Genomic DNA, 25098 nt, shown 5'->3' on the forward strand with positions numbered 1-25098 from the left:
ACTAAGCCGCTTCTGGTGAAACCAGAGCAGTGCACGGAAACGCCGTTTACCTTCCTGCCGAAGTGGTACCTATTTATCTACTTGAACTTTGACATGCTTTCGAACTGCTAGTTGGGCAGGAGTTGGGACTGAACAACGGGCGCTCACCCCATCACAGGGACTCGAACCGCCGACATTCTGATCGGCAACCCCTGGTTTAGACCACAACACCACCTACATCACACCATTGTTAGGGGACCTTTATTCTGCTCTCAGAGCTACAATTGCCAGAGCTCCCTTGGATGTGGGACTGATTGCTGGAGCTCTGGGAGGGGGAACAGGAGTTGCCCAGGATTCTTTGGGGGAAGCCACAGCTGTTAAAAGTAGTACAATACTTTGAATGGATAGTGAAGATGAGGACAACGAAAGCCTACTTACCAGTACTGATCTTCTGCTGCAATGCACAGCTATAGGGGAGTGTTAGCAGCCAATCTCCTGCCAACTGCTGTTGCCACAGCTTATAAGGCTGGGGAGGAGGGGGGTGGTTGCGAGTTTGAGGCTGCACGGATGCATCACCCTTAATCTCACTTCACCCTACCCTTGTCCAGGTAAGCTGTAGCATCATCTGTGACCTACCTGAGGGCAGCTGTGCAGCTCTGACCCACTGGACCAGCCACTAACGGATGTGGCCATATTTGGGCATCTTTTCAATCCACAAAGAGCAACATGGAGGCTCAGAAGGCCAGAGACCTGTTTCAGCTGAGAGCATACTTAAGTGAAGATCTACTGGTTAGATCTCTGGGTGATACGCAATAACTTATCCAAGGATTTCTGACTCCCAGTCATTCGACAAATAGTGACAACTAAAACAATTACGTGCAAAGATCCATCAGCAAGTTGTGCGTCTTGGAGCTTTGATGTTCCCCAACCAAAGAGACTTTGTGCTTAAGAGTGCAAGCACAACTTCTGGTTTCTTCAGGCTGCAAGTAAAGGCAGGGGTTCACTGTGACTGGCCTTGCGCTAATAGCTTACCTCTTCCTTGCCTGTAAAATATGAGTATGCATTGGTTGCCTTTAATCATGTCCGCTGGCCAGTTTTAGAGTTTATGTAAGAAACTGATCTGTTCAGTAAATCAGTAAATCAGATGCACTTGTGGGCTTGTGGAACCTGGACTATAACGCTGCAGTGTGGATTCCAGCCACTCCACTCCAATTCATATGCTCCGTCACTCAAAGGGCATTCCAAGGCCACTGAGCATGCTCAGTCGCCAGCGGGCTGCATGGGGAAGCTTCTCCCATAAATAAAATGCTGCAGACCTCAGGATTCCTTCAAATCTACCTCCTTCTTTTGCAAGGGAGGTGCTGTTTTGGGTACATAAACAGCAGCATTCACAGCCGGGGCATTTGAAATGCAGGAAACAAGCTAAATTTGCAAATCAAGATCTGAAAGTCTGCTTGCCCTAGAATCCTCTGCAGCATTCAAGATTTTCATGGAAGATGATGTGTTAATGTGTAAAGTGTTACCTTACAATAGAAAGTTTAAAAACCACTGCATTGAAGTAAAATGGAATTAACCCAGGATTTTAATTTGGCCTATGATCAATGAAAAAGACTACTTCCATCCTAAGGGGAAGATTGGGGGTAAGCAGACCCTCCACTCCAATGAAGAAACATACAAACAACACATACAGCAGCATCAATGTTCAGAGACATGTTTTGTTTCTCAAAAACTGCCATCTCCAGCCCTCTCTTTGCAAGCTTGAATCATCTCCCTCGGAGCCTGCTTCCTGTCGGTGACCAAGCCCAACCAAAACATGAAGTCAATGAACCACGTGGTTGGGTTGAAGTTCAAGCCAAGCTCGCTAGCTGAATAATCAAACGGAAAGGTGTGGTGGTAGTTGTGGAAGCCTTCGCCTGGAAAACAGAACCCAGAAGGAACAGAGAGTGGGGTCAAAAGGTAGAGAAGAAAAAGGAGTGGATGGTCACCCCAATGATCAGAAGCAAAAGAAGAGAGGACCTTCAATGTGTGCTAGGAAACAGTTCATTGCAGAAACATCCATGGTTTTCAACATTTCAAAAATAGTTAGTAGACATTGCTGGTTTCATAATAATTAGAAAGGAACTACTCCATCTTAAAGTGCAGTATCTACTACATCCTGGACCCACCTAGTAGGTCCCGCATCCCCAGGTAGCTCTTACAAGCCACAATGGTTAAGGGCCAAGCCTACACACAGTAGGATGAATATCTTCATCTTGTTCACATTGTTGGGTTTGTTGGCATCCGTCTGTCTCGAGAGACAATGGAGTCTGCCTCCGAGGGTGAATTCAAGCAGCACGGAAGTGACCCCCTGAGGCACAAGCCTGGGCAGTGTGTATTGAGGTCCTGGGCTGCCCAGACAACAAGACCCTCTCAGCCTCATGTTTGGCAACAACTTGACTACAACAACTGACATTGATCCCAAACCAACTGACTCAAAAGTGCTTTGGACGCCTACTCCAGAACAATATTAGCACGGTATTAAGTTCAGCAGGAAAACCTTCAAGATGCCCTACAACGTGTCACAGCAGAAGGGTTCCGAAATCTAGCTTTTAACAGCCCATTCACCACAACCCATTGGAAAAGCACTGCTAGATAGCTACTTGGCAGAAGTGGTGGAGAAGTAAGCTTTACTTGCTGTCTTCAGTGTCCTCTCACCTGTGATTGGTTGTCTTCTTCATGAAATTTGAATCTTTTTCACTTTAGCTGTTGTCTCATCTGCATCATTCCCCAGAGGTCCCCTGAGAACTAGGGGACCATCTGGGATCTGCAGCACCAGAGAGGGAAATCAGGAGTGATCATGCTGATGTCCTTTTCCATCTCACCATTTCACAGTGAGACCAGGGAGTCCATATGCCAACTGAAAAGTCCTTGGGACATTCAGGAATCCCTTGAATTCCATAAGGTTCGTATGGGTCCTCCATCCCTGCAAGGGATGTCAAACTGAACTCCACTAGGAAATGTTTGGTCCATGACAGCAAGCCGACAGAAACCTCTCCCAACACCAACTCATCTAACACCCTGTTGTAAAAACCAGACTGAGGTTACGTTTTGTCACAGCTCAGTGATGTGCTACGTCAGACCCAGCTCCACCTGGTATGCCTTCTGAGACCCTACCTGCCTGCACACTGTCTCTCCAGAGTGGTACATGCTCTGGTTATCTCTCGCTTGGACTACTGCAATGTGCTCTATGTGGGGCTACCTTTGAAGGTGACTTGGAAACTACAACTAATCCAGAATGTGGCAGCTAGACTGGTGACTGGGAGCAGCCACCAGGACTGAATAACACTGGTTCTGAAGGATCTACCGTGTTTCTCATATTATAAGACACGTCTTATATTTATTTTTTCCTGAAAAAAACACACCATGGCTTATTTTCAAGGGATGTCTTATTTTTTAATTAAGTACCGGTATCTGTACAGACCACAGACCTGCTCCCACCGGGTCTTTGCGCGCGGCAGGCAAAGGCTGCAGCCGGGTCCCGGGGCTGTGCGCGGGGCAAGCAAAGGCTGCAGCCGGGTCCCGGGGCTGCGTGCGCGGCAGGCAAAGGCTGCAGCCGGGTCCCGGGGCTGCGTGCGCGGCAGGCAAAGGCTGCAGCCGGGTCCCGGGGCTGCGTGCGCGGCAAGCAAAGGCTGCAGCCGGGTCCCGGGGCTGCGCGCGCGGCAAGCAAAGGCTGCAGCCGGGTCCTGGGGGTTAACGCGGCAGCAGCAACCCTTCTTTGCCACAGACCTGCTCCCACCACCCGGCACGGCTTATTTTCGAGGTATGCCTTATATTTTTCCACCTCAGGAAAATCCTGCCATGCCTTATTTTGTAGGGATGCCTTAAAATATGAGAAACACGGTACACTGGCTCCCAGTACGTTTCCGAGCACAGCCTCTGTTGTAAATCTATACCGTTTTCTGCTTCCTCCATGGAAGGGTCAGGATGGGGAGGCAGTCTCCACCATTCCTCTTCCTCTGCCAGGTCCCTGACACTCTCCCTATATCTCGCTTGCCCCATGACAGCTCCAGCCTGTGCTGATGCCATACCTGAGGGACAAAACTAGGTCAGACCACATGACCCACCCAGCTCATCCACCCAATTCTCGGTGATAAATGCCAGGCCGGCCCCCTCAGCCACCATCACATTGTAAGCGAGTGATTCCTTATTCTGGACTGACCTTATAAGAGTGGTGTCTTTTTATGGACCGAGGATAGCAGGGAAATGAAGATAATAGCACCGTATGTGGCTTAAATGAATGCACAGCTAATTGCTGTTTTTAATCAGCGTCTTGCCAAGGGGGCCGAATGAACTCAGACAAAGGGGAGGAAGTATGAGACGTGATCGGTAATTGAGAGCAAGGGTAGATCTATTATGAGAAGCGGTACCTGACGTTTCAAAACAATTTGAGCTGTGTCAGGGGCAGTAGCAAAAATGGGTGCTGCCAGAAAGGCGGTCAGCCCAGTGAGGCAAAACTCAGATGAGTGGAGACCCAGATCACCTGTAAAGCAGGAAGAGGGTGGGATGGACAAAGGGCACCTTTATTTGAAGAAAAGAAGTGCTGGGCAAGAAAAGAGTGCTTAGCTCTTCTCCCGGCCATTCCTTGCCCCCTGGTGGCTGCTCCCAGTCCTGGTGGCTGCTCCCAGTCACCAGTCTAGCTCCAACCTTCCTGCCTACTCTTCCCCAGATCCAAATTGTACCTGCCTCACTTTTACTTTTCAGCTCTTCGGTTGAGACACAGCCTGTCAGCAGGTCAGGATCCTCACCCCAAAACTAGCTCCGTCCTTAATCACTCTTGGGTCATGCAGCGGAGGAGCTTCATTGATCCATTCTCCTTATAAATCATTCCCAAGACGGGAAGATCAACAGCAGCAGTCACATTCGCTTCCCTCCACTGCCTCCTTCCTTTGCTTTTTATTATATTGTGGGGTGGAGAGAGACCATTACAACCGCCGTGAGTCTTTATTTTAGTCCAAGTGAAATGAAAGCTTACGCCGCAATCGTCTTTTAAGGTGCCGCGGATCTTTGTTGCTGTTCATGGTCGCAAGCCGTCAATTCCAGTCACCTTCCCGTTGCATCTGTGACCTCGAGATCCGAGACAGAGTATGCACGAAGACAGTGTTGCATCCCCAGTGGCTTCTGGATGCTGCCATTTTGCATTTCTGATTTATATCCCTTCATTCTCTTAATGCAGGGCCTGGCCTACACAAACGCCAGCAAGGGTATTCGTTGGCTGGTGGTGGCATATTTGGCCCAATAGAATGTGCCGCTAAATGAACCACTGGGAGGACTGCTGGTGCTATTGAGTCTAGTAGCACTGCAAGAATAAATTAAGGGGCGTAACGGGCACCAGGGTGCATTTGCATTTGTTGGCATCCATCATAGCTGCCAAGTCTCCCGTATTCCCTGGGAAACCCCCGTTTTTCCAGCTGTTCCCAGCTGGAAAAACGGATTTTTTTGTTTTTCCCTGGTTTACTTACCGGCCAAGGGAGGCTCCTTCTGTGCATGTCTGGAGTCTCTGGACATGCACAGAAGCGATTTCTGGTGCGGCGGCTATTTTGGAACTGGGCGGAGCATGCTCAGAAGCGACTTTCGATGCTGCTCTGCCCAGTTCCAAAATGGCGGCAGCGCTACTTCCGGTCTGCTGATCCCTGGGCAGTGTGTCTGGAAGACCTGGGATGCCCAGATGACAAGACTCACAGATGTGACCCAAAGGAAAGCAGAGCAATATGTTTGGCTGCAGGAGTTGCCAGAAGGAGGCGGGCAAGACGCCATCCAACTGTCTCTAAGCATGGAGGCTGCAGAATGCCAGTTTGGTTAAGATGGGGCTCTACTGGCTGGCTGGATTACTGCAGTGCTATACCATTGCACGATACCACTATCTAATGCTAGATTAATTGCTGAGTCTCTAAATCTAGCATTAGACAGTGGTGCCGTGCAATGGTTTAGCACTGCAGTAATCCAGCCAGCCAGTAGAGCCCCGCCTTAAGCAAACGGGCATTCTGCATTCTCCATGCTCCAGCCATTAGGGTAATATTTGAAGGCAGTTGTATTTCATCCACCTCCTGAAATTGTTGTGGAGCCGTACTAACAGGGACAGAGCTCCCCATTGCCTTTGCAATTCCCAGTAAGCCATGAAACACTGCAAAAACAGTCAGGTCTGGAACCTGAATCTCTGAAGGCCCTCAAACAAAACCACCCGAAAAACTGTCTTGGGAGAAGGAAACAAGTTCATCATGAAGTAAGGTGTTCATTGTTGTTGTTGTTTAGTCGTTTAGTCGTGTCCGACTCTTTGTGACCCCATGGACCATAGCACGCCAGGCACTCCTGTCTTGCACTGCCTCCCGCAGTTTGGTCAAACTCATGTTCGTAGCTTCGAGAACACTGTCCAACCATCTTGTCCTCTGTCGTCCCCTTCTCCTAGTGCCCTCCATCTTTCCCAACATCAGGGTCTTTTCCAAGGATTCTTCTCTTCTCATGAGGTGGCCAAAGTATTGGAGCCCCAGCTTCACGATCTGTCCTTCCAGCGAGCACTCAGGGCTGATTTCCTTCAGAATGGATAGGTTTGATCTTCTTGCAGTCCATGGGACTCTCAAGAGTCTCCTCCAGCACCATCATTCAAAAGCATCCATTCTTCGGCAACCAGCCTTCTTTATGGTCCAGCTCTCACTTCCATACATCACTACTGGGAAAACCATAGGTGTTCATATAGTTGCTTAATCAACTTAACAGTAACTTCTAGAGAAGTTTGGAAGAAAACAAACCAAATGCCATCATTACAAATAAGGGATGAGGCTTTCCAGATGTTGTTGGAGGACAATGGCCACCATCCCTGACCACTAGGAATGCTTCCTGGGGCTGATGGAGTCCTGCAACATCTGGAGGGCTACAGGCTCCCCATCCCTATTCCAGATGTCTCTGGAGACTGTTTTTGGTACTCACCAATAGCTCCTATAGTGACAAAGGAGTTCTGCCGAGGATTGATGTTCTTGTTGTACGGCCGATTGCCATACATGTGAGCAGCGCTATTGACCAGCCAAGAAACATTGAGAGAGATGGTGTAACGCAGAATTGAAGCAAGGAAGTACGAATTCCACAAGCTCTCCCCCCAGAAGTACCAAGGCACAATGGTAGGAACGACGAAACACATCAGCACGACCGAAACCTTATAGTGCCTGCGGAGAAAGGAAAGCAGTGACGGGTCTATGGCTGCATCACACGAGGGGGAAAGGTCTACACTGCTGAAGGCCAAGTCAAACAAATGAGGACAGAAGGTAACAGAAGCCAAATTAGTAAACCATAGACCAGGGGTTCCCAACAAAATTTTCTCGAGGACCCCTCATTGAGCCGCTATTGTGACAAGGACCCCCATTAATTCCTAATCCTAAAATTAAAAAGTGAGAGCCAAATTAAGAGTCTTTTTATATTTTATATTTATACGTTTTTTTTACAGTTACAACAGAGTACTCCATCAGTATACAGTTAGTTTTAATTTTCAGTTCTTAATGAGATGAACCACTTTTTAACCAACGGTCCATTTTTAAGTACGCGAACTGTAGCTTCCGCGAAAAACAACGCTTTGTTTACAAACACTACTGTTTTGCAAAGAGGCAGCGCGCGCCAGGGAGGAGGGAGGGGAATGGAGAAGACAGGGTACCTGCGCAGTAGCGCACAAATGAAGCCGACGCGCGCAAAGCATCTTGGGGAGGTGAGCGTTAGTAGAATGCACGCGCTGCCTCTTTGCAAAACAGTAATGTTTGTAAAGCGCCACCTAACGGCATACAGCAGAACTACTGCCTCTATCTAATTCTAGTTTTGCGCTAGACTCTGCTCGTGCAGGAAGCGGCCAAAACAAAAAATCTGTTATCATACAAAATATATTTAATATTTTTTTTTATTCTAATAGCATCTTGCGGACCCCTCTGGCATAGCTCGCGGACCCCTGGGGGTCCGCGAGCCACCTGTTGGGAACCACTGCCATAGACTGCAGTACAGAGGTACCTCGGGTTACAGACGCTTCAGGTTACAAACTCCACTAACCCAGAAGTAGTACATTGGGTTGAGAACTTTACCTCAGGATGAGAACGGAAATCACGCGCCAGCAGCCCGGTGGCAGCAGGAGGCCCCATTGGCTAAAGCAGTACCTCAGGTTAAGAACAGTTTCAGGTTAAGAACGGAGCTCCAGAACAAATTAAGTTCTTAACCCAAGGTACCACTGTATATATTTAGTGCAAAGCCAAAGAATGGGAGACAAACTTACTTTTCGTCTTAAGAGAAACCTGCACGAAAATCCTGGGAAATGCTGTCAAATATTATTTTATTTTTATTATTCCTCCATTGCAGGGGGTTGGCCCAGCTGTTCCTTGGGATCCCGTCCAACTCTACAATTCTATGATTCTATATGGCAACAAATTTTCAGCTTCTGGAAATTCTGATTCCAATTGCCCTTCAGATTCCTACCCTCCTGCATAAAAACCACGGGAGTTTATAAATCCCAGTGGTGAAGTGGGCAGGAAAATGTTTATATTCTACCCATCAGCCAAGTTCTCTGGAGAGTTTACAGCGGTTTGCCCAGTTGGATTCGAGATGTTCTCACTTTTAATACCCAGTTCACATCCATTCATTTGCTTCATATTGCTTCATATTTGCTTCATATTATGATTGTTATTATTTATTGAATCTGTATCACCCTTCGTCCAAAGATCACAGGGTGATTCACAACATAAAAATACAAACTGAGATCACAAAATACATTGTAAAAAAAAGAACAAGAACAAACCTAGAATCCCCACAAACACATTTAAAATGACATTGAATGTTAACCAGCCAAAGGACTAGTTAAAGAGAAACGTTTTTGTATGGTGCCTAATCCTGTTGAATCCCTTGGTGGTTCTGCCATCTGGTTCCTCCCACCATTACCTCTGTGTCCAACCAGTCCATGACAGCTAAAGACTGGCTCAACCCATATAGAACCTTTGACAGAAGTCTTGGACTACAAATCCCATCATTGCCAGCCAGCCAGCAAAGGCTGTATTAGGAGATGTCCAACATCAAACTTCACTTCCCATGCATGTTCCCCCCCCCACTGACCCCACTCCCTGCAACCCAAACAACTGGAGAACCTTTGCTTCTCTCCAAAATGCTGCTTGCTGCACACAACCATTTGGAATGGGATTCGTCGCAGTCCCAGAATTTCTGCTGATTTGTGCCGAGCAACATCACTCGGAGCAATTGTCGTTTGCCAGAATTAGTGTCAATGAGGGCATATTCCTTCCTCATTAATGCAGATGCTTAGAGTGCATTGCCAAAAAAAGGAAAGGAAAGGGAATTCTGCAGTGGAAAGTCTCACAAGCACCCAACTCCCCAATGATTTATTTTTTTTAAGCCGTTCCAGAGCAGATATTATGGCAATCTCCTCCAGCCTGCTCATAGTGCTTTTCATAGGAACACAGGAAGATGCCTTGGGCCAAGCGTGGTGGTTCCCAAAGTGGGTGGTGCTGCCCCCTGGGGGCTGGTGGGACTACTTACAGGAGGAGCTAAAAGAAAAGGGGGGCTGGAGGGGTAAATGCCTATCAGACTTCAAAAAGCTGGTATCAATGGATCAGTTTAGCTGAATTAATTAGATAATTTTAATTGAATTTTGAATAAATGTGCAATGAATTTTCATTTCTCAATTAAATTTATGTACCACCCTTCACCTGCGGATCACAGGGTGGTTTGCAGTATAAAATAGTTACTGCTTTGAATTTTATTGTGTTATTGTCTTCCTTACTGGAAACTGCTGTTCTGAAGAATGTTTTTTTTGTCTGTCCGTCCCCAAATTTGGGAAGTACTGTTTACTGGCAGTGGCTCTCAGGGTTTTCAGACAAGGGAGATTTCCAGACCCACCTGGAGATGTTGGGAATTGAACCCTGGGACCTTCTGCATGCAAAGCAGATGCTCTGCTGGTGAGCTCCAACCTCTTCTCCTGAAAGATTTGTGCATCCTGGTTTGGCATGCGACATTGCGACATCTCTTGAAGTTAGGGTTGGGCTGTCAGCTCTCCAGCCAAATGCTCCATGTAAAACCCACAGTAGTGCGTCATAATCATCACACAAATCACATTTGAAGGCTCAGGTCACATAATTCCTTGCCCTTGCAGATCTGCATTTTTTTGGGGGGGGGGAACCCACAATAATCTGTACAACCGTACAAGCCCTTAGCGAAGGACAGGTTTTGTCAAGGCTATTAAATGCTAAGGGTTGTAGCCAATGCTATTGGCCTACTCGACGCAGACCCACTGAAATCAACAGACATTATTTCAGTGAGTTAATCTGAGTAAAACTTAACCGGAAACAACATTGAACAGTTTCAGTGTCTGGGTTGTAGCTAACTAAGTTTCACTCATAGATAGGGTTGCCATATTTCAAAAAGTGAAATTCCGTTGAGCCTTTTTGGGACACTATTTTCGGGAAATTCTGGACATATGGCAGCCCTTCTCATAGACCGCCTAAAATTAATGAAATGATCTACTGGTCTACTACCCCTAGTATTGCAAGATTTGTCATGAGAGCACTTGGGTATGTTTAGCCTGGAGAAGAGAAGGTTAAGGGGTGGTATGATAGCCATGTTCAAATATATAAAATGATGCCATATAGAGGAGGGTGAAAGGTTGTTTTCTGCTGCTCCAGAGAAGCGGACACGGAGCAATGGATTCAAACTACAAGAAAGAAGATTCCACCTAAACATTAGGAAGAACTTCCTGACAGTAAGAGCTGTTCGGCAGTGGAATTTGCTGCCAAGAAGTGTGGTGGAGTCTCCTTCTTTGGAGGTCTTTAAGCAGAGGCTTGACAGACATATGTCAAGAATGCTTTGATGGTGTTTCCTGCTTGGCAGGGGGTTGGACTGGATGGCCCTTGTGGTCTCTTCCAACTCTATGATTCTATGAACTGAAATTGTCAACCAAAATCTTTACTTTTCTGGTTTATCACCACCACAGTTATTAACACTGGGTTTCAGTAAAACAAATAATTTAATTAGACAGCGCCTATATGATATCGAGCGACAGAATGATTTGGCCACCATAAGGAAATTTTGTCTGTGGTATGATTCTTTTCCACCTGGTCATTTTGACACTTTGGCACCCTATTTTCAAAATTTAACAATTCCAAAATACAGATGCGCTTTCACTTTCGCAAGATTGAATATACTGTCCTCGGCTGTGCTTGATGGTCAATTTCAATAAATTCCACTGGAAAAAATGGTTATGTCCCTGTGAAGATGGCAGTATTGTGTCAGTGGGTCATGTGCTTCTGGCTTGCACTCTTTATAAAGATTTGAGGTTGTTACCCCTCTATTATTGTCCCTGCCGGGTCACTCAACCATTGCTACTGTGGCCTTCCTTTTAGCAGATCAAGATGATCAGGTGACAGCAAAAACGGCAAGGTTTTTAGCCGGGGCAATTAGAATAAGATCTATTATTTGATTATTGATGTAAACCCCCAACTGTATTTTGTATAGTTAAGTTTTTACCTCTATCTTCAGTACATTTTATTTTATTTTACTGCTATGGCTAGTGGCTAATGCAAATGAAGATTCTTGTAAAGAACTTCTGGGAAAAGATTTATAATGAAATGAAAAAGGTGTTAAAAACACCTTTATTATGAAACCAGAAGCGTTTTTACTTGGAATAGTCAGAGAGGAATTACAAAAAAAAGATATTATGTTTTTTCTGTATGCCACAACAGCAGTGAGGATTTTATTGGCTAAGAATTGGAAGAGTGAAGACCTACTTACAGTGGACGAATGGCAGCTGAAGATGATTGAATTTATGGAACTGGCTGAATTGACCGGGAGACTTCGTGACCAGAGAAAAGAATCGGTGGAAGAAGATTGGAATAAATTCAAAGTTTATTTAAGAAATAATTGCAATATTGGAAATGTTTAATATAAGATTTGGAAGTACAGGGAGGTTGTAGAGGAGGATTTGTAGAGGTATTGTAGTATATTAAGATTTAGATATAAGTGTTGTTAAGGAATTAATAAGAGGTGAAATTTGTTAGTTAAGGTAAAATAAGATGATTGAAGTATGATATAGAAATTACTAAGGATGATATGCAATGATACGCAGCAAGGAGGGACATGAGGAAGTCAGGACACATGAATGATAAATATGGCTGTTTTCTTTTTTTCTCTTTTCTTTTTGTAATTTGTATTTTTGTGTTTTATGTGATTTTTTGTATTTTTGTGTTTTATATGGTTTTTTCCCAGTTTTATAAAACCAATAAACATATTTTGGGGGGAAAGAGAAAGAGAACTAAATTTTGCAGTGTCTGTTAACTTCAGTGTGTGTACAGTCGTACCTTGGAAGCTGAACAGAATCCATTCCGGAAGTCCGTTCGACTTCTAAAACGTTCGGAAAACCAAGGCGCAGCTTCCGATTGGCTGCAGGAAGCTCCTGCAGCCAATCGGAAGCCGTGGAAGCCCCGCCGGACATTTGGGTTCCAAAGAATGTTTGCAAACAGGAACACTCACTTCTGGGTTTGCGGCGGTCGGGAGCCAAAATGTCCGAGTACCGAGGCGTCTGGGATCCAAGGTATGACTGTATTCTGAGTAGGATTAGCCGGGGATACAACCCTCTGCCTTCTCCTCTTGCTAAGGTCTTTCCCCCTGTCCTTCTGTTTCACTCACTTTCTTTGAAACATGACAACAGGGTCGTCCAACAGGTCACTGAAGTCCAGCTTCCTTCCTTTCTCTATGACATCTCGATGCTTCCGGACAAAGAGCCAGCCAACGTGGGCGAAGAAAAAGCCGCGCTTGGCATTGTGGGGGTCGGCATCCGTCTCCGAGTACTTGTGGTGGACTCGGTGGTCTCGGGCCCATTCGAAAATGTCGTTCTGCATGGAGGGTGGCAGGAGGGTTTAAGCGATTAGAGTTTGACATCACAGGGACATAGTTTCAAACACAAGCACAGTTCACCATAGCATGGAAAAAACAACAACTGTTTGTGTCAAATGATATCAGACAGTGTGGCTCGCTTCCCCCCTCCCCCAATTCAGCCATTCCTTAACCCTTCTAGGTGGAGAGCGAAGGGCTATTTTTACTGATTATAGTTTAGAAATTATGTACAGTGGAATTAGTGGAAGTGAGGGAGATAAAATAGAGGTTGTAGATAATACAATGTTGTGAAATAAGTATTGTTAGAAGTATTGTTAGAACTTAATTAAGAAGTAAGATTTGGACACAATATAAAAGGATAAGATGTAAAAGATAGAGAAATAAGATTATATTAAAGTAGTAATTAGAAATTGTATAAGATTTAGAGTTTACTATGGATGATATGTAAAGAATCGCAGAAGGAGGAGGAATGAGGAAGTCAATAGATTGATAATAAGGGTCATAAGTCAGAATTTTTGGTTTTTGTAATTTTTGTAATTTTTTCTTGCATTGTTGTATTTTCTGTTTTTTGTATTCTCTTTTTGTGTTTTGTATTTTTGTATGTTTTGCTGTTTGAGAAAAACCTTAATAAATATATCATAAAAAATAAATAAATAGAAATTATGTACAGTGGTACCTTGGTTTAAGTACACAATTGGTTCCGGACGTCTGTACTTAACCTGAAGCGAACTTTCTCATTGAAAGTAATGGAAAGTGGATTAATCCGTTCCAGACGGGTCCGCGGAGAACTTAAACTGAAAGTACTCAAACCGAGGCATACTTAAACCGAGGTGTGACTGTATTGTAATTATTTAAGAGTGAACTTCTGTTTAATTATTATTTGCTGGCATTTTATTTTATTGTGTATAGTCGTACCTCAGAAGTCAAATGGTATTCGTTCCGGAAGTCCATTTGACTTCCAAAATGTTCGGAAACCAAGGTGCGTCTTCCTATTGGCTGCAGGAAGCTCCTGCAGCCAATCAGAAGTCGCAGAACCTGTACCAGACATTCAGGTCCCCAAGAACGTTTGCAAACCGGAACACTCACTTCCGGGTTTGCAGCGTTCGGGAGCCAAAACGTTCGACTCGCAAGGTGTCCGGCATCCAAGGTACGACTGTACTATTGTAATGGATTGTTGAACATTGCTTTATCTGATACAAGTTGCTTATTTTAACGCTATGTTTATTATTACATTTTTGTATTGGATCAAATTGCTATAAGGTGTGCAATCTTTATTGTTTCTTCAGTTTGTAAACTGCCTTGTGTATAACAATTCAGAAAGGCAGTATACCAACTAAAAGTGAAATAAAAAAATGTAATGAAATTGGTAGGGAAGAGAGATTTTCAGGAGAAATGTGGTGTAGGGTTCCATCATTGCTCCATTTCAAACAACCCCTTCCCTTTGGCATACCTTCCAAGTCCCCCAATTTAACTGGGACAGCCACACTTTTCTTAAAAGGTGTCCCAGGCTCTGCCTTTGTCCTGGGATGCCCTGATTTCATGTCGCCTGCGGACAGGGGCCATGGAAGCAGTTCCTGCTGCAGCAGCAGCAGCAGCATTGTGTCAGGGACTGGACTGAGGAGAAATGGTGGGAGCCCCCCCCCCCTTTTCTGAACCTTCCCAAGGGCAGGAGGACAGTATTGATGTAGAACAGTGGTTTGCAGGGGGGCATAGTCCAGAGGGAGGAAAGCTGGGTGAGGAGCAGCTGGAAGAGGAAACACGAAGAGAGATTCAGTGTCCTTGGACAGCATTCCTGACACTCCCCCTTCGCCCAAGACTAGAAGGGCTTGGAAAGTGTTAGAACAGAAAGCGCAATGGCAGCAAGCTCAGATTACTCAACATAGGAATGACACAGTTTAATGGGGACGGAGGGGGTAAATCTTTTACTGGGAGCAACACCATTTTTTAAAGAGAGAGGTGCATTCCTTTGTCTCTTACTGTGATCCGATTCCTCAAAGTCTGACACATTGTGACGGAAAGCATCCCAACCTTTGGGAAGGAGGCGCAGGGCTCTGGCAAGATCCTGGAGCCCTCCTGCCTCTTTCCCAAACCTGGCAAACACTTGCCCAGCTTTCCCTCCCTGTCAGAGCATTGTGCCTCTTTCCCTAAGCTGGACAGAAGCTTCCCAGGCTTTGGAAAGGAGGCACAAAGCCCATGTCCTGATTTTTATCAGAAGAATGCTGGAACGTATGTTATGGGGAAGGGCTGTGGCTCAGGAACAGAGCATCTGTCTTGCATGAAGAAGGTTCAGTCCCCACCATCTCCAGACTTCGAGGAATCGGATCCCTCCCCTGGTGGCAATAAATAAGCAGATCAAACAAAAAGAGCATTCTTACCAGGATAAGTTCTTTAATGATCACAGTAAGAGACAAAGCAATGCATCTCTCTCTTAAAAATGGTGTTGCTCCCAGTAAAAGGTTTACCCCCTCCGTCCCCATTAAACTGTGTCACTCCTATGTTGGGTAATCTGAGCTTGTTGCCGTTGCACTTTCTGTTCTAACACTTTCCAATCCCTTCTAGTCTTGGGCGAAGGGGGAGTGTCAGGAATGCTGTCCAAGGCTCAGGGACAGAGCATCTGTCTTGCACGAAGAAGGTTCAATCCCCACCATCTCCAGGTAGGGCAGGAAGAGATCCCTGTCTGAAAACCTGGAGAGTGGAGTGCCAGTCAGTGGAGACAATGTTGAACTAAATGGATCACTGGCCTGGTGTGATAAAATCCCCTCTGCTTTGCACCAACTGCTTTGTTTCCATCACACAAGCGTCTGCATGCAGAGCTTCGTTCATCCCGAGGTGCGGAAATGCTCCTCTTGCAAAGGGAGCTTCACCCATTGAGAAGCCTGTCATCAGTGGAGAAATGAAATTGCAGGCATGGATGGGCAGCAGTTAGAACCTAGTTGCTCACCTGAAAGGCCATTGAATTTGCTACAGCCAGGAATATCCGCAAAGGTAGCTTGGCTTTGTAAGATCTGTGACTCCACAGGCGATGGGCCCCTGCTGTCACTCCCAGGGCGGTCACAAAGAAACACAGGTATGCTGCAAAACATAAAGGAGAAATGGGGGGAGGGGGGGAGAGAGAAATAAATAAAGTGTAAATACCAAGCAATTGCATCCGTTATTGTTCCTTGTTAAAATATAGCTCAGACTCTCATAGGTGTTGCTGTCGGTGAACTATTTTCTAATTGCATACCCTCCAAGTATCCTGATTTTTCAGGGACAGTCCCAGAATTACAAAAGGCACCCCAGCTTCTGATTTTATCCCGGAATTCCCTATTTCCCCGCCACTGCTGCTGCCGAGCTTGGGGAGGATGAGCCAGCATTTGCCCTGAGCAACAACGATGGTGGTGGCATCATCCTGTTGCCTCTCCATGGCCACTGCTCCTTGGGCCCCTCTTAGCAGCTGTTGGAGAAGAAGCAAGGAGGAAAGGCTAGGAAAGTGGTACACATGTACAGCGGCCAGGGTGCTACTGGCGCAAAGATGGAAAAGAACAGAGGTTCCAACTGTGGAGGAGTGGAGGGTCAAAATGGTAGAATATGTGGAATTGGCTAAACTGACTGGAAAAGTAAGAGAACAAAAAGATCAGAAAGCCCAAAAAGAATGGAGAAAATTTACAGAATATCTAAAAAAAATATGATAAACCAACAATAACACTAATTGGCATGAGTTAACATCTACAACTGTAATAATGGAATATAACCGAGATTTTGATAAAAGAGAAAACATATAGAAATGAAGGATGAAGAGCAGGTAATAGATAAAAGAGGATAGAAAACCAAATGTGAAAGAAGGTGGAAGTCTGGTTCGGCGGAACTAAAGGAGAAAGACAATAGGAAAAGATGTTAAGATAATAAAGGGGAGGTGGAAAGGTTTTTTTTTTAATTATTATTGTATTTTGTGAAATAACTGTTATTGGCACTGTAATTGATTCTAGTCTTGAATATACATTGATATTATTTTGGTATGGATATTTACTTTGAACAAGAATATATAAGCCTGTATTAGGAATTATGTACGAAAATTAATAAAAAGTATTTTTAAAAAAGAAAAGAAAGTGGTACACTTTGGAATTCGCTGGAAAGGCACATGTGAAAGGTTTGACAACCTATAAATTGATGCTTTTCTTTGCTGCATGGTTTGCCATGTTAAACCTCCACTGGGATTCCCTCACCAAAGAGTCCTAAATTTTGGGCTTTCAAGATTCCAACACGATATACCTGCTGTACCTTGACCTCCCACTCTGACTGTGTACTGTATTGATTAGAACACTAAAGGTTTCGGGCAAAAACCATAATCCAGGTTTGTGTCCTTTATCACTCTAATGCACGGGTGTCAAACACAAGGCCCGGGGGCCAAATCCAGCCCGCCAGACCTCGTCATGTGGCCCGCCGAGCGCCCCAGCCAGTAGGACCCAGCAGCGGGACCTTGCTGCTGAAGCGCCACGCCGACAAAGCGCTGACAAACAGCTGGGGCCGGGGGGGGGATAGAAAGGCGGTCGGAGCAGCGCTGCGTGGAGCGCCCCGAGACACAGCAGGAGAAGGAGGAGGCAGCTTGCCGGGTCAGCGCCCGGCAACGCCGCACGGAGAGTCCCGAGCCTCTGCAACGCAGCAGTGCTCTGTAGCACTTTGAATCCTCCTCCTCCTGCCACGGCTCGGTGCCTGGAAACGGCTGCTGCTGCTGAAGCACAGACAAAGCACCCAGCAGCGCTGCGTGGAGGAGGAGGAGGATTCAAAGTGCTACAGAGCACTGCTGCGTCCCAGAGGCTCGGGACTCTCCGCACGGCGCTGCCGGGCACCGACCCGGGTAGCCTCCTCCTCCTCTTGCCTCACCTCCTCCTCCTCCTGCCGCGGCTCAGCCTCATGAACGTGAGCTCAGCAGCGGCTCAGCCTCACGAACGCGCAACTCTGAGGCTTTACGCACTTCTCCTAAAACGGACACCCACTGCCTCACGCTGCACGGGAAATGCTTTTTGCCCCTAAGTCCCTTTGCGCTCTTTTCTGGCGCTGAATCAAGGCGGCCACCCCCCCTTCCCTTTCTTTATCCTCTCTCTCGTTCTTATTCTTTCTTTCCCTCTCTTTCCTTCCTTCTTTGTCTTCTCTCCCTCTTTCTTTTTCTTTCATTCTTTATTCCTTCTTTCCTACTCTTCTTTCTCTCACCTCTTTCCTTCCTCTCTCCCTCCTGCTCCCTCTTTTCTTTCTTTCTTTCTTTCTTCCTTCCATCCTTCCCATCTTTCTTCCTCTCCCTCATTCTTATTCTTTCTTTCCCTCTACTTCCTTCCTTCTTTCTCCCTTTCCGTCTTCCCTCCCTCTTTCTTTTTCTTTCCTTCTTTATTCCCTTCCTTATTTCCTACTCTTCTTTCTCTCCCCTCTTTCCTTCCTTCCTCTCTCCCTCCCACTCCCTTTTTTCTTCCTTCCTTCCTTCCTTCCTCCCTCCCCTCCCCCTCCCTCTCCTCAGAAACATAGGATGCTGCTTTATACTTCTGGCCCTTAAACCCTGGAACCAGGAGAGCAGCTCCAGTGAGTCAACCTCAGCTAGTCCCTTTGGTGAAGGGTGGTGGCTCACTGGCAGAACATCTGTCCTGCATGTAGAAGGACCCCAGCATCTCCAGGTACTAGTAGCTCTGCAAAGGTCCTGCATGAAACCCTAGCGAGCCTCCACCACCCAGTGCAGTTACCAAAAATCATTTTTCAATAAATTGTACAATAATTGTACATTTAAATATCTACTTGCCATTATTCTGACTATGTTTCTGCTTTCAGAGCTAGTTATTACTTACATTATTACAAAAAACAGTAATAATTGAATGTAGTGACAATAATTTATGATAATAAAGAGTGGACACAGTCCTACAGATACAACCGGCCCTTTGAGGGTGACCAAACTGCTGATGCGGCCCCCGATGAATTTGAGTTTGACACCCCTGCTCTAATGTAACCCTCCAAATGCAATATGTGTGCATGGAAGCACAATTCTGGCCCGTTTCCCCATCATCCCATTCCCAAGTGACTGGCAGGCGACAGTACTAAAGTCCGCCTGTTTCCAAAGACCCTCTCTGCCTTTGATGGACCATAATCTCTTCTCTCTATGTCTCATCTGACTGAAACGTACAAGGAACACTTTCTGTTCTGCCCTGGATCGTCCAGAACTCCAAAAGACTCATTTGAAGATACCGGAATCTTTTGAAGATGAAGCTGTCTCCAGCTTCTTATTCCCCATGTCTCTTCAGGGGGCCTTATCTTCTCCCCCCACTAAGATACTGCTCTGTGCTTCGCCATAACCACATCCCTCCTGTTGCTTTTATATCACTTTGAGCATAGCAGCACTAATACTGCCAAGAGGAAGCCAGCTGTTCCTCCACAACATCCTGGGTGGCAACAGAAAGGCTTTCATCCGTGCTCCGTTTTGAAAAATGTCAATTTTGCTCATCATGTGTGGAAGCGGGAACAAGGCAGCAGCATCCAAACAGATTGCGGTCCCTGAAGGAGTCTTTGCCTTGAAGATTGCACCAAACGCTTCTCTGATGAGGTGCATCGTTCTCAAAGGCTGTAAACATAAACAGCGACAGTCGAAGGAATCCTTTGCCAACCTGGTGCCTGCGAGATGTTTTGGACCACAACTCCCATTCGGCACCAGCCAGGAAAACTTGATGGGAGCACCAGGTTGGCAACAACAGCTGGTTTTAAACTGTGCCTCCAACCCCTTGTGTAATTGCCAGTAGAATTTCTTGTGAAGGATTGCTAGCACAGATGAAGACACAACTGAAATAAAAACATAATTTTGGGTTTTGGAACTTGGGTACCAAAATCTAAGTTTAAAAGGGGAGAGAGGGAGAGAGAGAGGGAGGGAGGGAGGGAGGGAGGGAGGGAGGGAGGGAGAGGAGAGAGAGAGAGAGAGAGAGAGAGAGAGAGAGAGAGAGAGAGAGAGAGAGAGAGAGAGAGGGAGAGGGAGAGAGAGAGAATGAGAGGGAGAGGGAGAGAAAGCTGTCAATTGTGAATGGCAAGTATTTAAATGGAATTTAAAACGATATAGATATAGATACTGTATAGATATAGATATAGATAGATATACAGTGGTACCTCTACTTACGAATTTAATGCGTTCCGAACGCACATTCGTAAGTTGAAAAAAATTGTAAGTCGAATCCCATAGGAATGCATTGGGAGAAAAAATCCATAAGTCGAAGCAACCCTATCTAAAAATTCGTAAGTAGAAAAAATCCTATCTAAACCGCATCCAAGATGGCAGATGGAGCTCCATTCGTAAGTAGAAACATTCGTAAGTAGAGTTATTCGTAAGTAGAGGTACCACTGTATATAGATATATATTTCTGGCTGCTTTTTCCCTAATTTACCCCCTTGTTTTATGGAGCTTAATTTGGAGAGCTGTTTTGGAATGCAGCTACTTTTCTAAACTGGTCCATGTTTTAACATGTTTTCTGTAGGGCTGCCATATAAATATTCTCATTTTAAAAACTGTTTGGAATTGTTTTACATAAGCTGCCTTACATACAAAAGAGAGAGAGAGAGAGAGCAATTTACAAGTAAGTTTATCAGAAGGGGCCACCTTTCAACGGTAGACACAGGTTTTCTCCCTAGTGTCTCCAGCTAAAAAGATCAGGTAGCACATGAAATAAAAGGCCTCGTATCATATGACTGGAGAGTCACAGCCATATCATATTACTGGAAGGGTCAAAGCTCAAAGGTAGATCACATTCTGTGTTGAGTCTCCAACACCTCCAGCTGGGCTTGGAAGAGGATCCTGTCTGAATTCCTGAAGAACTACTGAACAATACTGCGCTAGATGGATCCATCTTCTGATTCAGTGTAAGACAGCTTCCTATTTTCTTTCTTTTCTTTTTTTTAAAATCAATTTTTATTAAATTTTCACTTACAAATCAATCATATCAAACCAATTATTCCAAATTATACAAATATATATCTATTAAACCAAATATTATGCCAAATTATAAAAAAATTGCTTCCCCATGCTTCAAATTCTGAGGGTTCTGAATATCGATATTTGCTGCCATTCTAATCAAAGTTCCAAGTTCTTTCCAATCATTTTAATCCAACATAGGTGTTATGTACTGAGCTGAATCATAGAACAATAGGATCCAGAATCAGCAGTCTGATTGGTCCGCAGGAGCCACCCAATCCAACTCCAGGTGGAAGTGAATCCGCAACCTGATTGGCCTGCAGGAGCAGCCAATCAGGCGGCTGGCAGAAGTGAATCCGCAAACTGATTGGCCTGCAGGAGCAGCCAATCAGGCTGCTGGCAGAAGTCAATCCACAAACTGATTGGCCCACAGGTGTAGCCCTGAAGTAGCCAATCACGCAAAGCCCATTGTGTAAATAATGTATATAAGCAGATGGTTTTGGGAAAAGGGCATTCTTCTTCTCCTTGATGACTATGAGCTGAATAAAGAGCATGAAATTCACTCTCGACTCCAAGTATATTTCAATAGTCCAGATCTTTTCCAACAGTTCTAATAATATTATTCTCTTCGGCAGCTTCCTATTTTCACCATAGCTGCCAAGTTTTCCCTTTTCTCGCGAGGAAGCCTATTCAGCATAAGGGAAAATCCCTTTAAAAAAGGGATAACTTGGCAGCTATGATTTTCACTGCCAGTCAGAGCAGGCAATACTGAGCTAGATCAGCGGTGGAGAACTTGTCATCTTCCAGATGTCACTGGTTGGTATTCCCATCAGCTTTGACCCTTGGCCATACTGGATGGGGCTGGTGGTGTTGAACAGCTTCTGGGGGGTGGCCAGTTCTGGATGGGGTTGCCATGTTTTTGCTAATAAAGAGCTAACACCAACTTCAATCTGTGTGATTTACTGACTGACTCACTCTGTGACACCTTACCAGTTACAAATCAAGACTGTTGCTATTTGCATAGCTCCACCTTGTTTTCAGGGTCACACTAGAATACAATGACAGCTCAGAGAATAGGGTGAAGGCACAATCTAGCAAGCTTACTGAAGCTAAGTTGATCCAGTCTGGTCATTGCCTAGATGGGTATGTGTATGCTGAAGAGTTTGCCAACACAGATGTTTTGATTACACTGTTGTAAGTAGCTCACCACAGGTCTGAAAACCCGGAGTCCAGAGAAGGGTACAGAGTTTGTCCTCAAGAGACAGTGAACCATGCCCAAAGGCTGTATGGGTAAAGACCATTTTTTTCCTTGGAGAAGGAAGCTGGACCACGTCCAAATGGCCGTGCGTACCAACAAAGCCAACTGTGCAATTTCCTGATAGTCAAAGTGCTATGACGCCATGACTTATCAGAAGTGCAAGATAGTACAGCCAATGCCAAATCCAGTTGCAGGTAGTTCCAAAGGTGAACTGCAGCACAGGGCATAAATCGGGGGAGTTTGTTAGGATTCATTCCCCGTCTGCAGTCATAGGGTTATTGTGTATCATACGACTGTATGTGTTTTCATTCCCACAGAGTGGAAATGACGTAGACAGGATGTTTACGTGGGACTGTTGTTCCTTTGTTCTTTCTCTTTACTGTCATGTGATGCCAGAGAGAGGGAGCCATGATGTAGAGCTCTCAGTTTGTTTATATGTAAATAAAGCAGTTAAGCCTTATTTACTGACTTGTGTGTTGTTCATCACGTTTGTGAGAACAATCGCATATCTGGCCTGTGGGACCAGTCTGACAACTGGCCCCCGGGACGGCCAAATTATTGACAGAAAGATGGCCTGGGCACTCCATTTACGCAGCTTAGACCTCCATGATGGAACAAATGCAATTATTTAGGGATCCTCCTGACAGGGGCAGAGGAACCCTCTACGGCACCCGGGGCAGGACGCCGAGGGGCGGGGTGAACCACTTGGTGGTGCACGCGCGGCATCTGTATGGAGTGTGCATGTGCAGCATCCCGTACGGACTGCGCACGCGTGGCAGCACATACAGACGCCCGTATGGACGGCGCATGAGAGCAGCAGCCTGTACAGCCGCCATGCGAGTGGGGCCATACTGACTGCGCGGGCCCTCGGCCACTCTGCAGCTGGGGGAGGCAGGGGCAGCTGGGGGAGGCAGGAGAATTCATCTTGACTTGCTCACACAAAGCCTATGCAGAGGTTAGACTATGTCTGGTCTTAAAACACTTGTTCCGCTTTGTTTGTGGGGAGGGGTTATGTGACATCCTGCTTCCTGATTTGCTTACACAGTGTTTATATACCCTGCCGTTAATCATTCATTTGCCCCAAACATTCCAGTACATTTCCTCCATAACGTTACTAACCACATAACGTCTGTGTGCTTCATTTTTTTAAAAAAAAAAGTGGATTAGTTGTGCTAGTGTGACAGAGCCCTTTCATCAATTTTAATTGCACAAACCAACATTTCCAGTAAGTGCTTGATTTCCTCCCACAAAATAGTGACAGCTGGGTGTGTGTGTGTGTGTGTGTGCCCTTAAATAAACTGCATTTCTTGGGTTGCCAACTGACCGCCCAAATGGTCTGGTCAGCTCCAGCGGTTGCTGAATCTGCAGGCAAAACCTTCCCCCAGCAGGCAGATAAGCATCACCAGCAAATGTAAGCCAGCCAAGATCTTAAAGGCAGAGCTACTGAGGCTAGCAGAAATGTTGGCAACCCTCCAAAATGCATAAATATCAGGACATGGTGGAATATTGAAAAATGGGCCTTTTCACAGAGATTACCCTGCAATTACATTGTAGGCACAGACAACAGCAGCACACAAGGACCCATCTGAATCAAGTGAGGAAGGAGGCAGTGGAAGGAAGGAAGGAAGGACTACAAAATCTCAACTGCGATGATGAAGCGACTCTCAATGTGACTTTGTGAAGCCCGCCAGGGTGTCACTAGCACTTAACTCAGTGTCTGATGAGCCACATTATAAGCAACGGGGGATGCGGCGATACCTTCCCTTTCCGCAATCAATAGCGCCCGAGGTCTTGCTGCTGAACATAAAAAAGCCTTTTACACCCCACCTCACTGCCTGCTTGCTTGCGGATGGCATCCCCATGAGTGGTACAAATTAGGAGGGCTTCAGGGCTCGATACGCAGGTTTGCAGAGATCAGCTTGTCTGCAAGAAAAACACAGAAGCCAACAGAAGCATCGGTATGCTTCCATTAGCGGGAGGTCACGGCTTCAGCTAAATATATGTCGGATAATGCTCAGCCTCCTCTTCTCCTTCACGCTTTAACAGCAGGGCATTTGCTATGGCAATTTTTTATAAGAACCAAAACCAAAAACACCTACAACCCTTAAAAGAAGATGTAAAAATTCATGGTTCTGAAAGCCACAGGGGACGTCTTCCAAATCAAGATCGTAATCAGGGCCTTAAACCACCCCCACGGCAGGCAACCTGTATATTTATTTATTTTTACCTTTGCAAATGCAGAATTTTACACAGATGAGCACTGGAATTTCATTTTTCCAGCCCACCTCTCTTCCGACAAGTTTACGCTTGTATCCAGAGATATCACATTTGCCCAACACTCAAAAGCATCAAATTTTTGCACCTGGGAAAAACGTGATACTTGCCCAAGGTAGCAGAATCATCAGTGTTGTTGTGATAGCTCAGCAGCATGTGGAAATGGTGGAAAGATAATGACAGAGGAAGGAGAAAGTACTATACACTATCCGCTGGAAAACAAGCTTTAATATCCCACCAAATCCCATTAACGTTCTCTCAGATTTCTCAGATGGGCTATAAAAACAATAAGAAAACATCTTAATCTGATTCGGAGATCGTAAACATTAGTATCCTCTCAATTGTGTTGTATCTATAGCTCTGCATGTCAAAGAAACCATACGAGCACAGAAGCGCAGCCACCCGTCTCTGAATTTTTCAATTCAGATAATGCGTTCCAAAATGCTTCTGCTCAGGCAGAATGCCCACAAAATTCAGGTGTTAGCAAAGATAACACAGGTGCATTATTTTGGAGGTAATTGCTTTGCCAAAATGTATATATTAGGCAAAATTGCACACAAGGATGTGCCTAGTGAGAGGAACTCACACTAAAATGCTGGTGAATTTCCGTGGGTTCTTCTAACAAGTTTGCAAACTGATGCGGAACAGTGGAGAATTCAACTTTCGATTGGAAAAATGAGGAAAAGAGAGAAAACAAAATCCAGATCTAGCCTCCTCGTGGCGGGTCAATGCAAGCGTTAAGCCACACTCTGCACCACTTTTCATATACAGTAGCAATTTCCCA

The 25098-nt window shown here is 45.5% G+C and overlaps 1 protein-coding gene across 1 annotated transcript in view; it reads right to left on the reverse strand.

Moving 5' to 3' along the window:
• Positions 1–1636: 1636 nt before the first annotated feature.
• SCD5 (stearoyl-CoA desaturase 5) overlaps positions 1637–25098 on the reverse strand; it is a 47299-nt gene continuing 23837 nt past the window's right edge. Inside the window, exons 2-5 of the mRNA XM_035112705.2 lie at positions 15815–15945; positions 12667–12872; positions 6940–7172; positions 1637–1892 (exon numbers count right to left, since the gene is read on the reverse strand). Of these exons, the coding sequence (XP_034968596.1) occupies positions 1702–1892; positions 6940–7172; positions 12667–12872; positions 15815–15945 (761 nt within the window). The 3' untranslated portion in view covers positions 1637–1701. The remainder of the gene's footprint in view (positions 1893–6939; positions 7173–12666; positions 12873–15814; positions 15946–25098) is intronic.

Source organism: Zootoca vivipara, chromosome 9, assembly GCF_963506605.1.
Source record: "Zootoca vivipara chromosome 9, rZooViv1.1, whole genome shotgun sequence".
Lineage (NCBI taxonomy): Eukaryota > Metazoa > Chordata > Lepidosauria > Squamata > Lacertidae > Zootoca > Zootoca vivipara.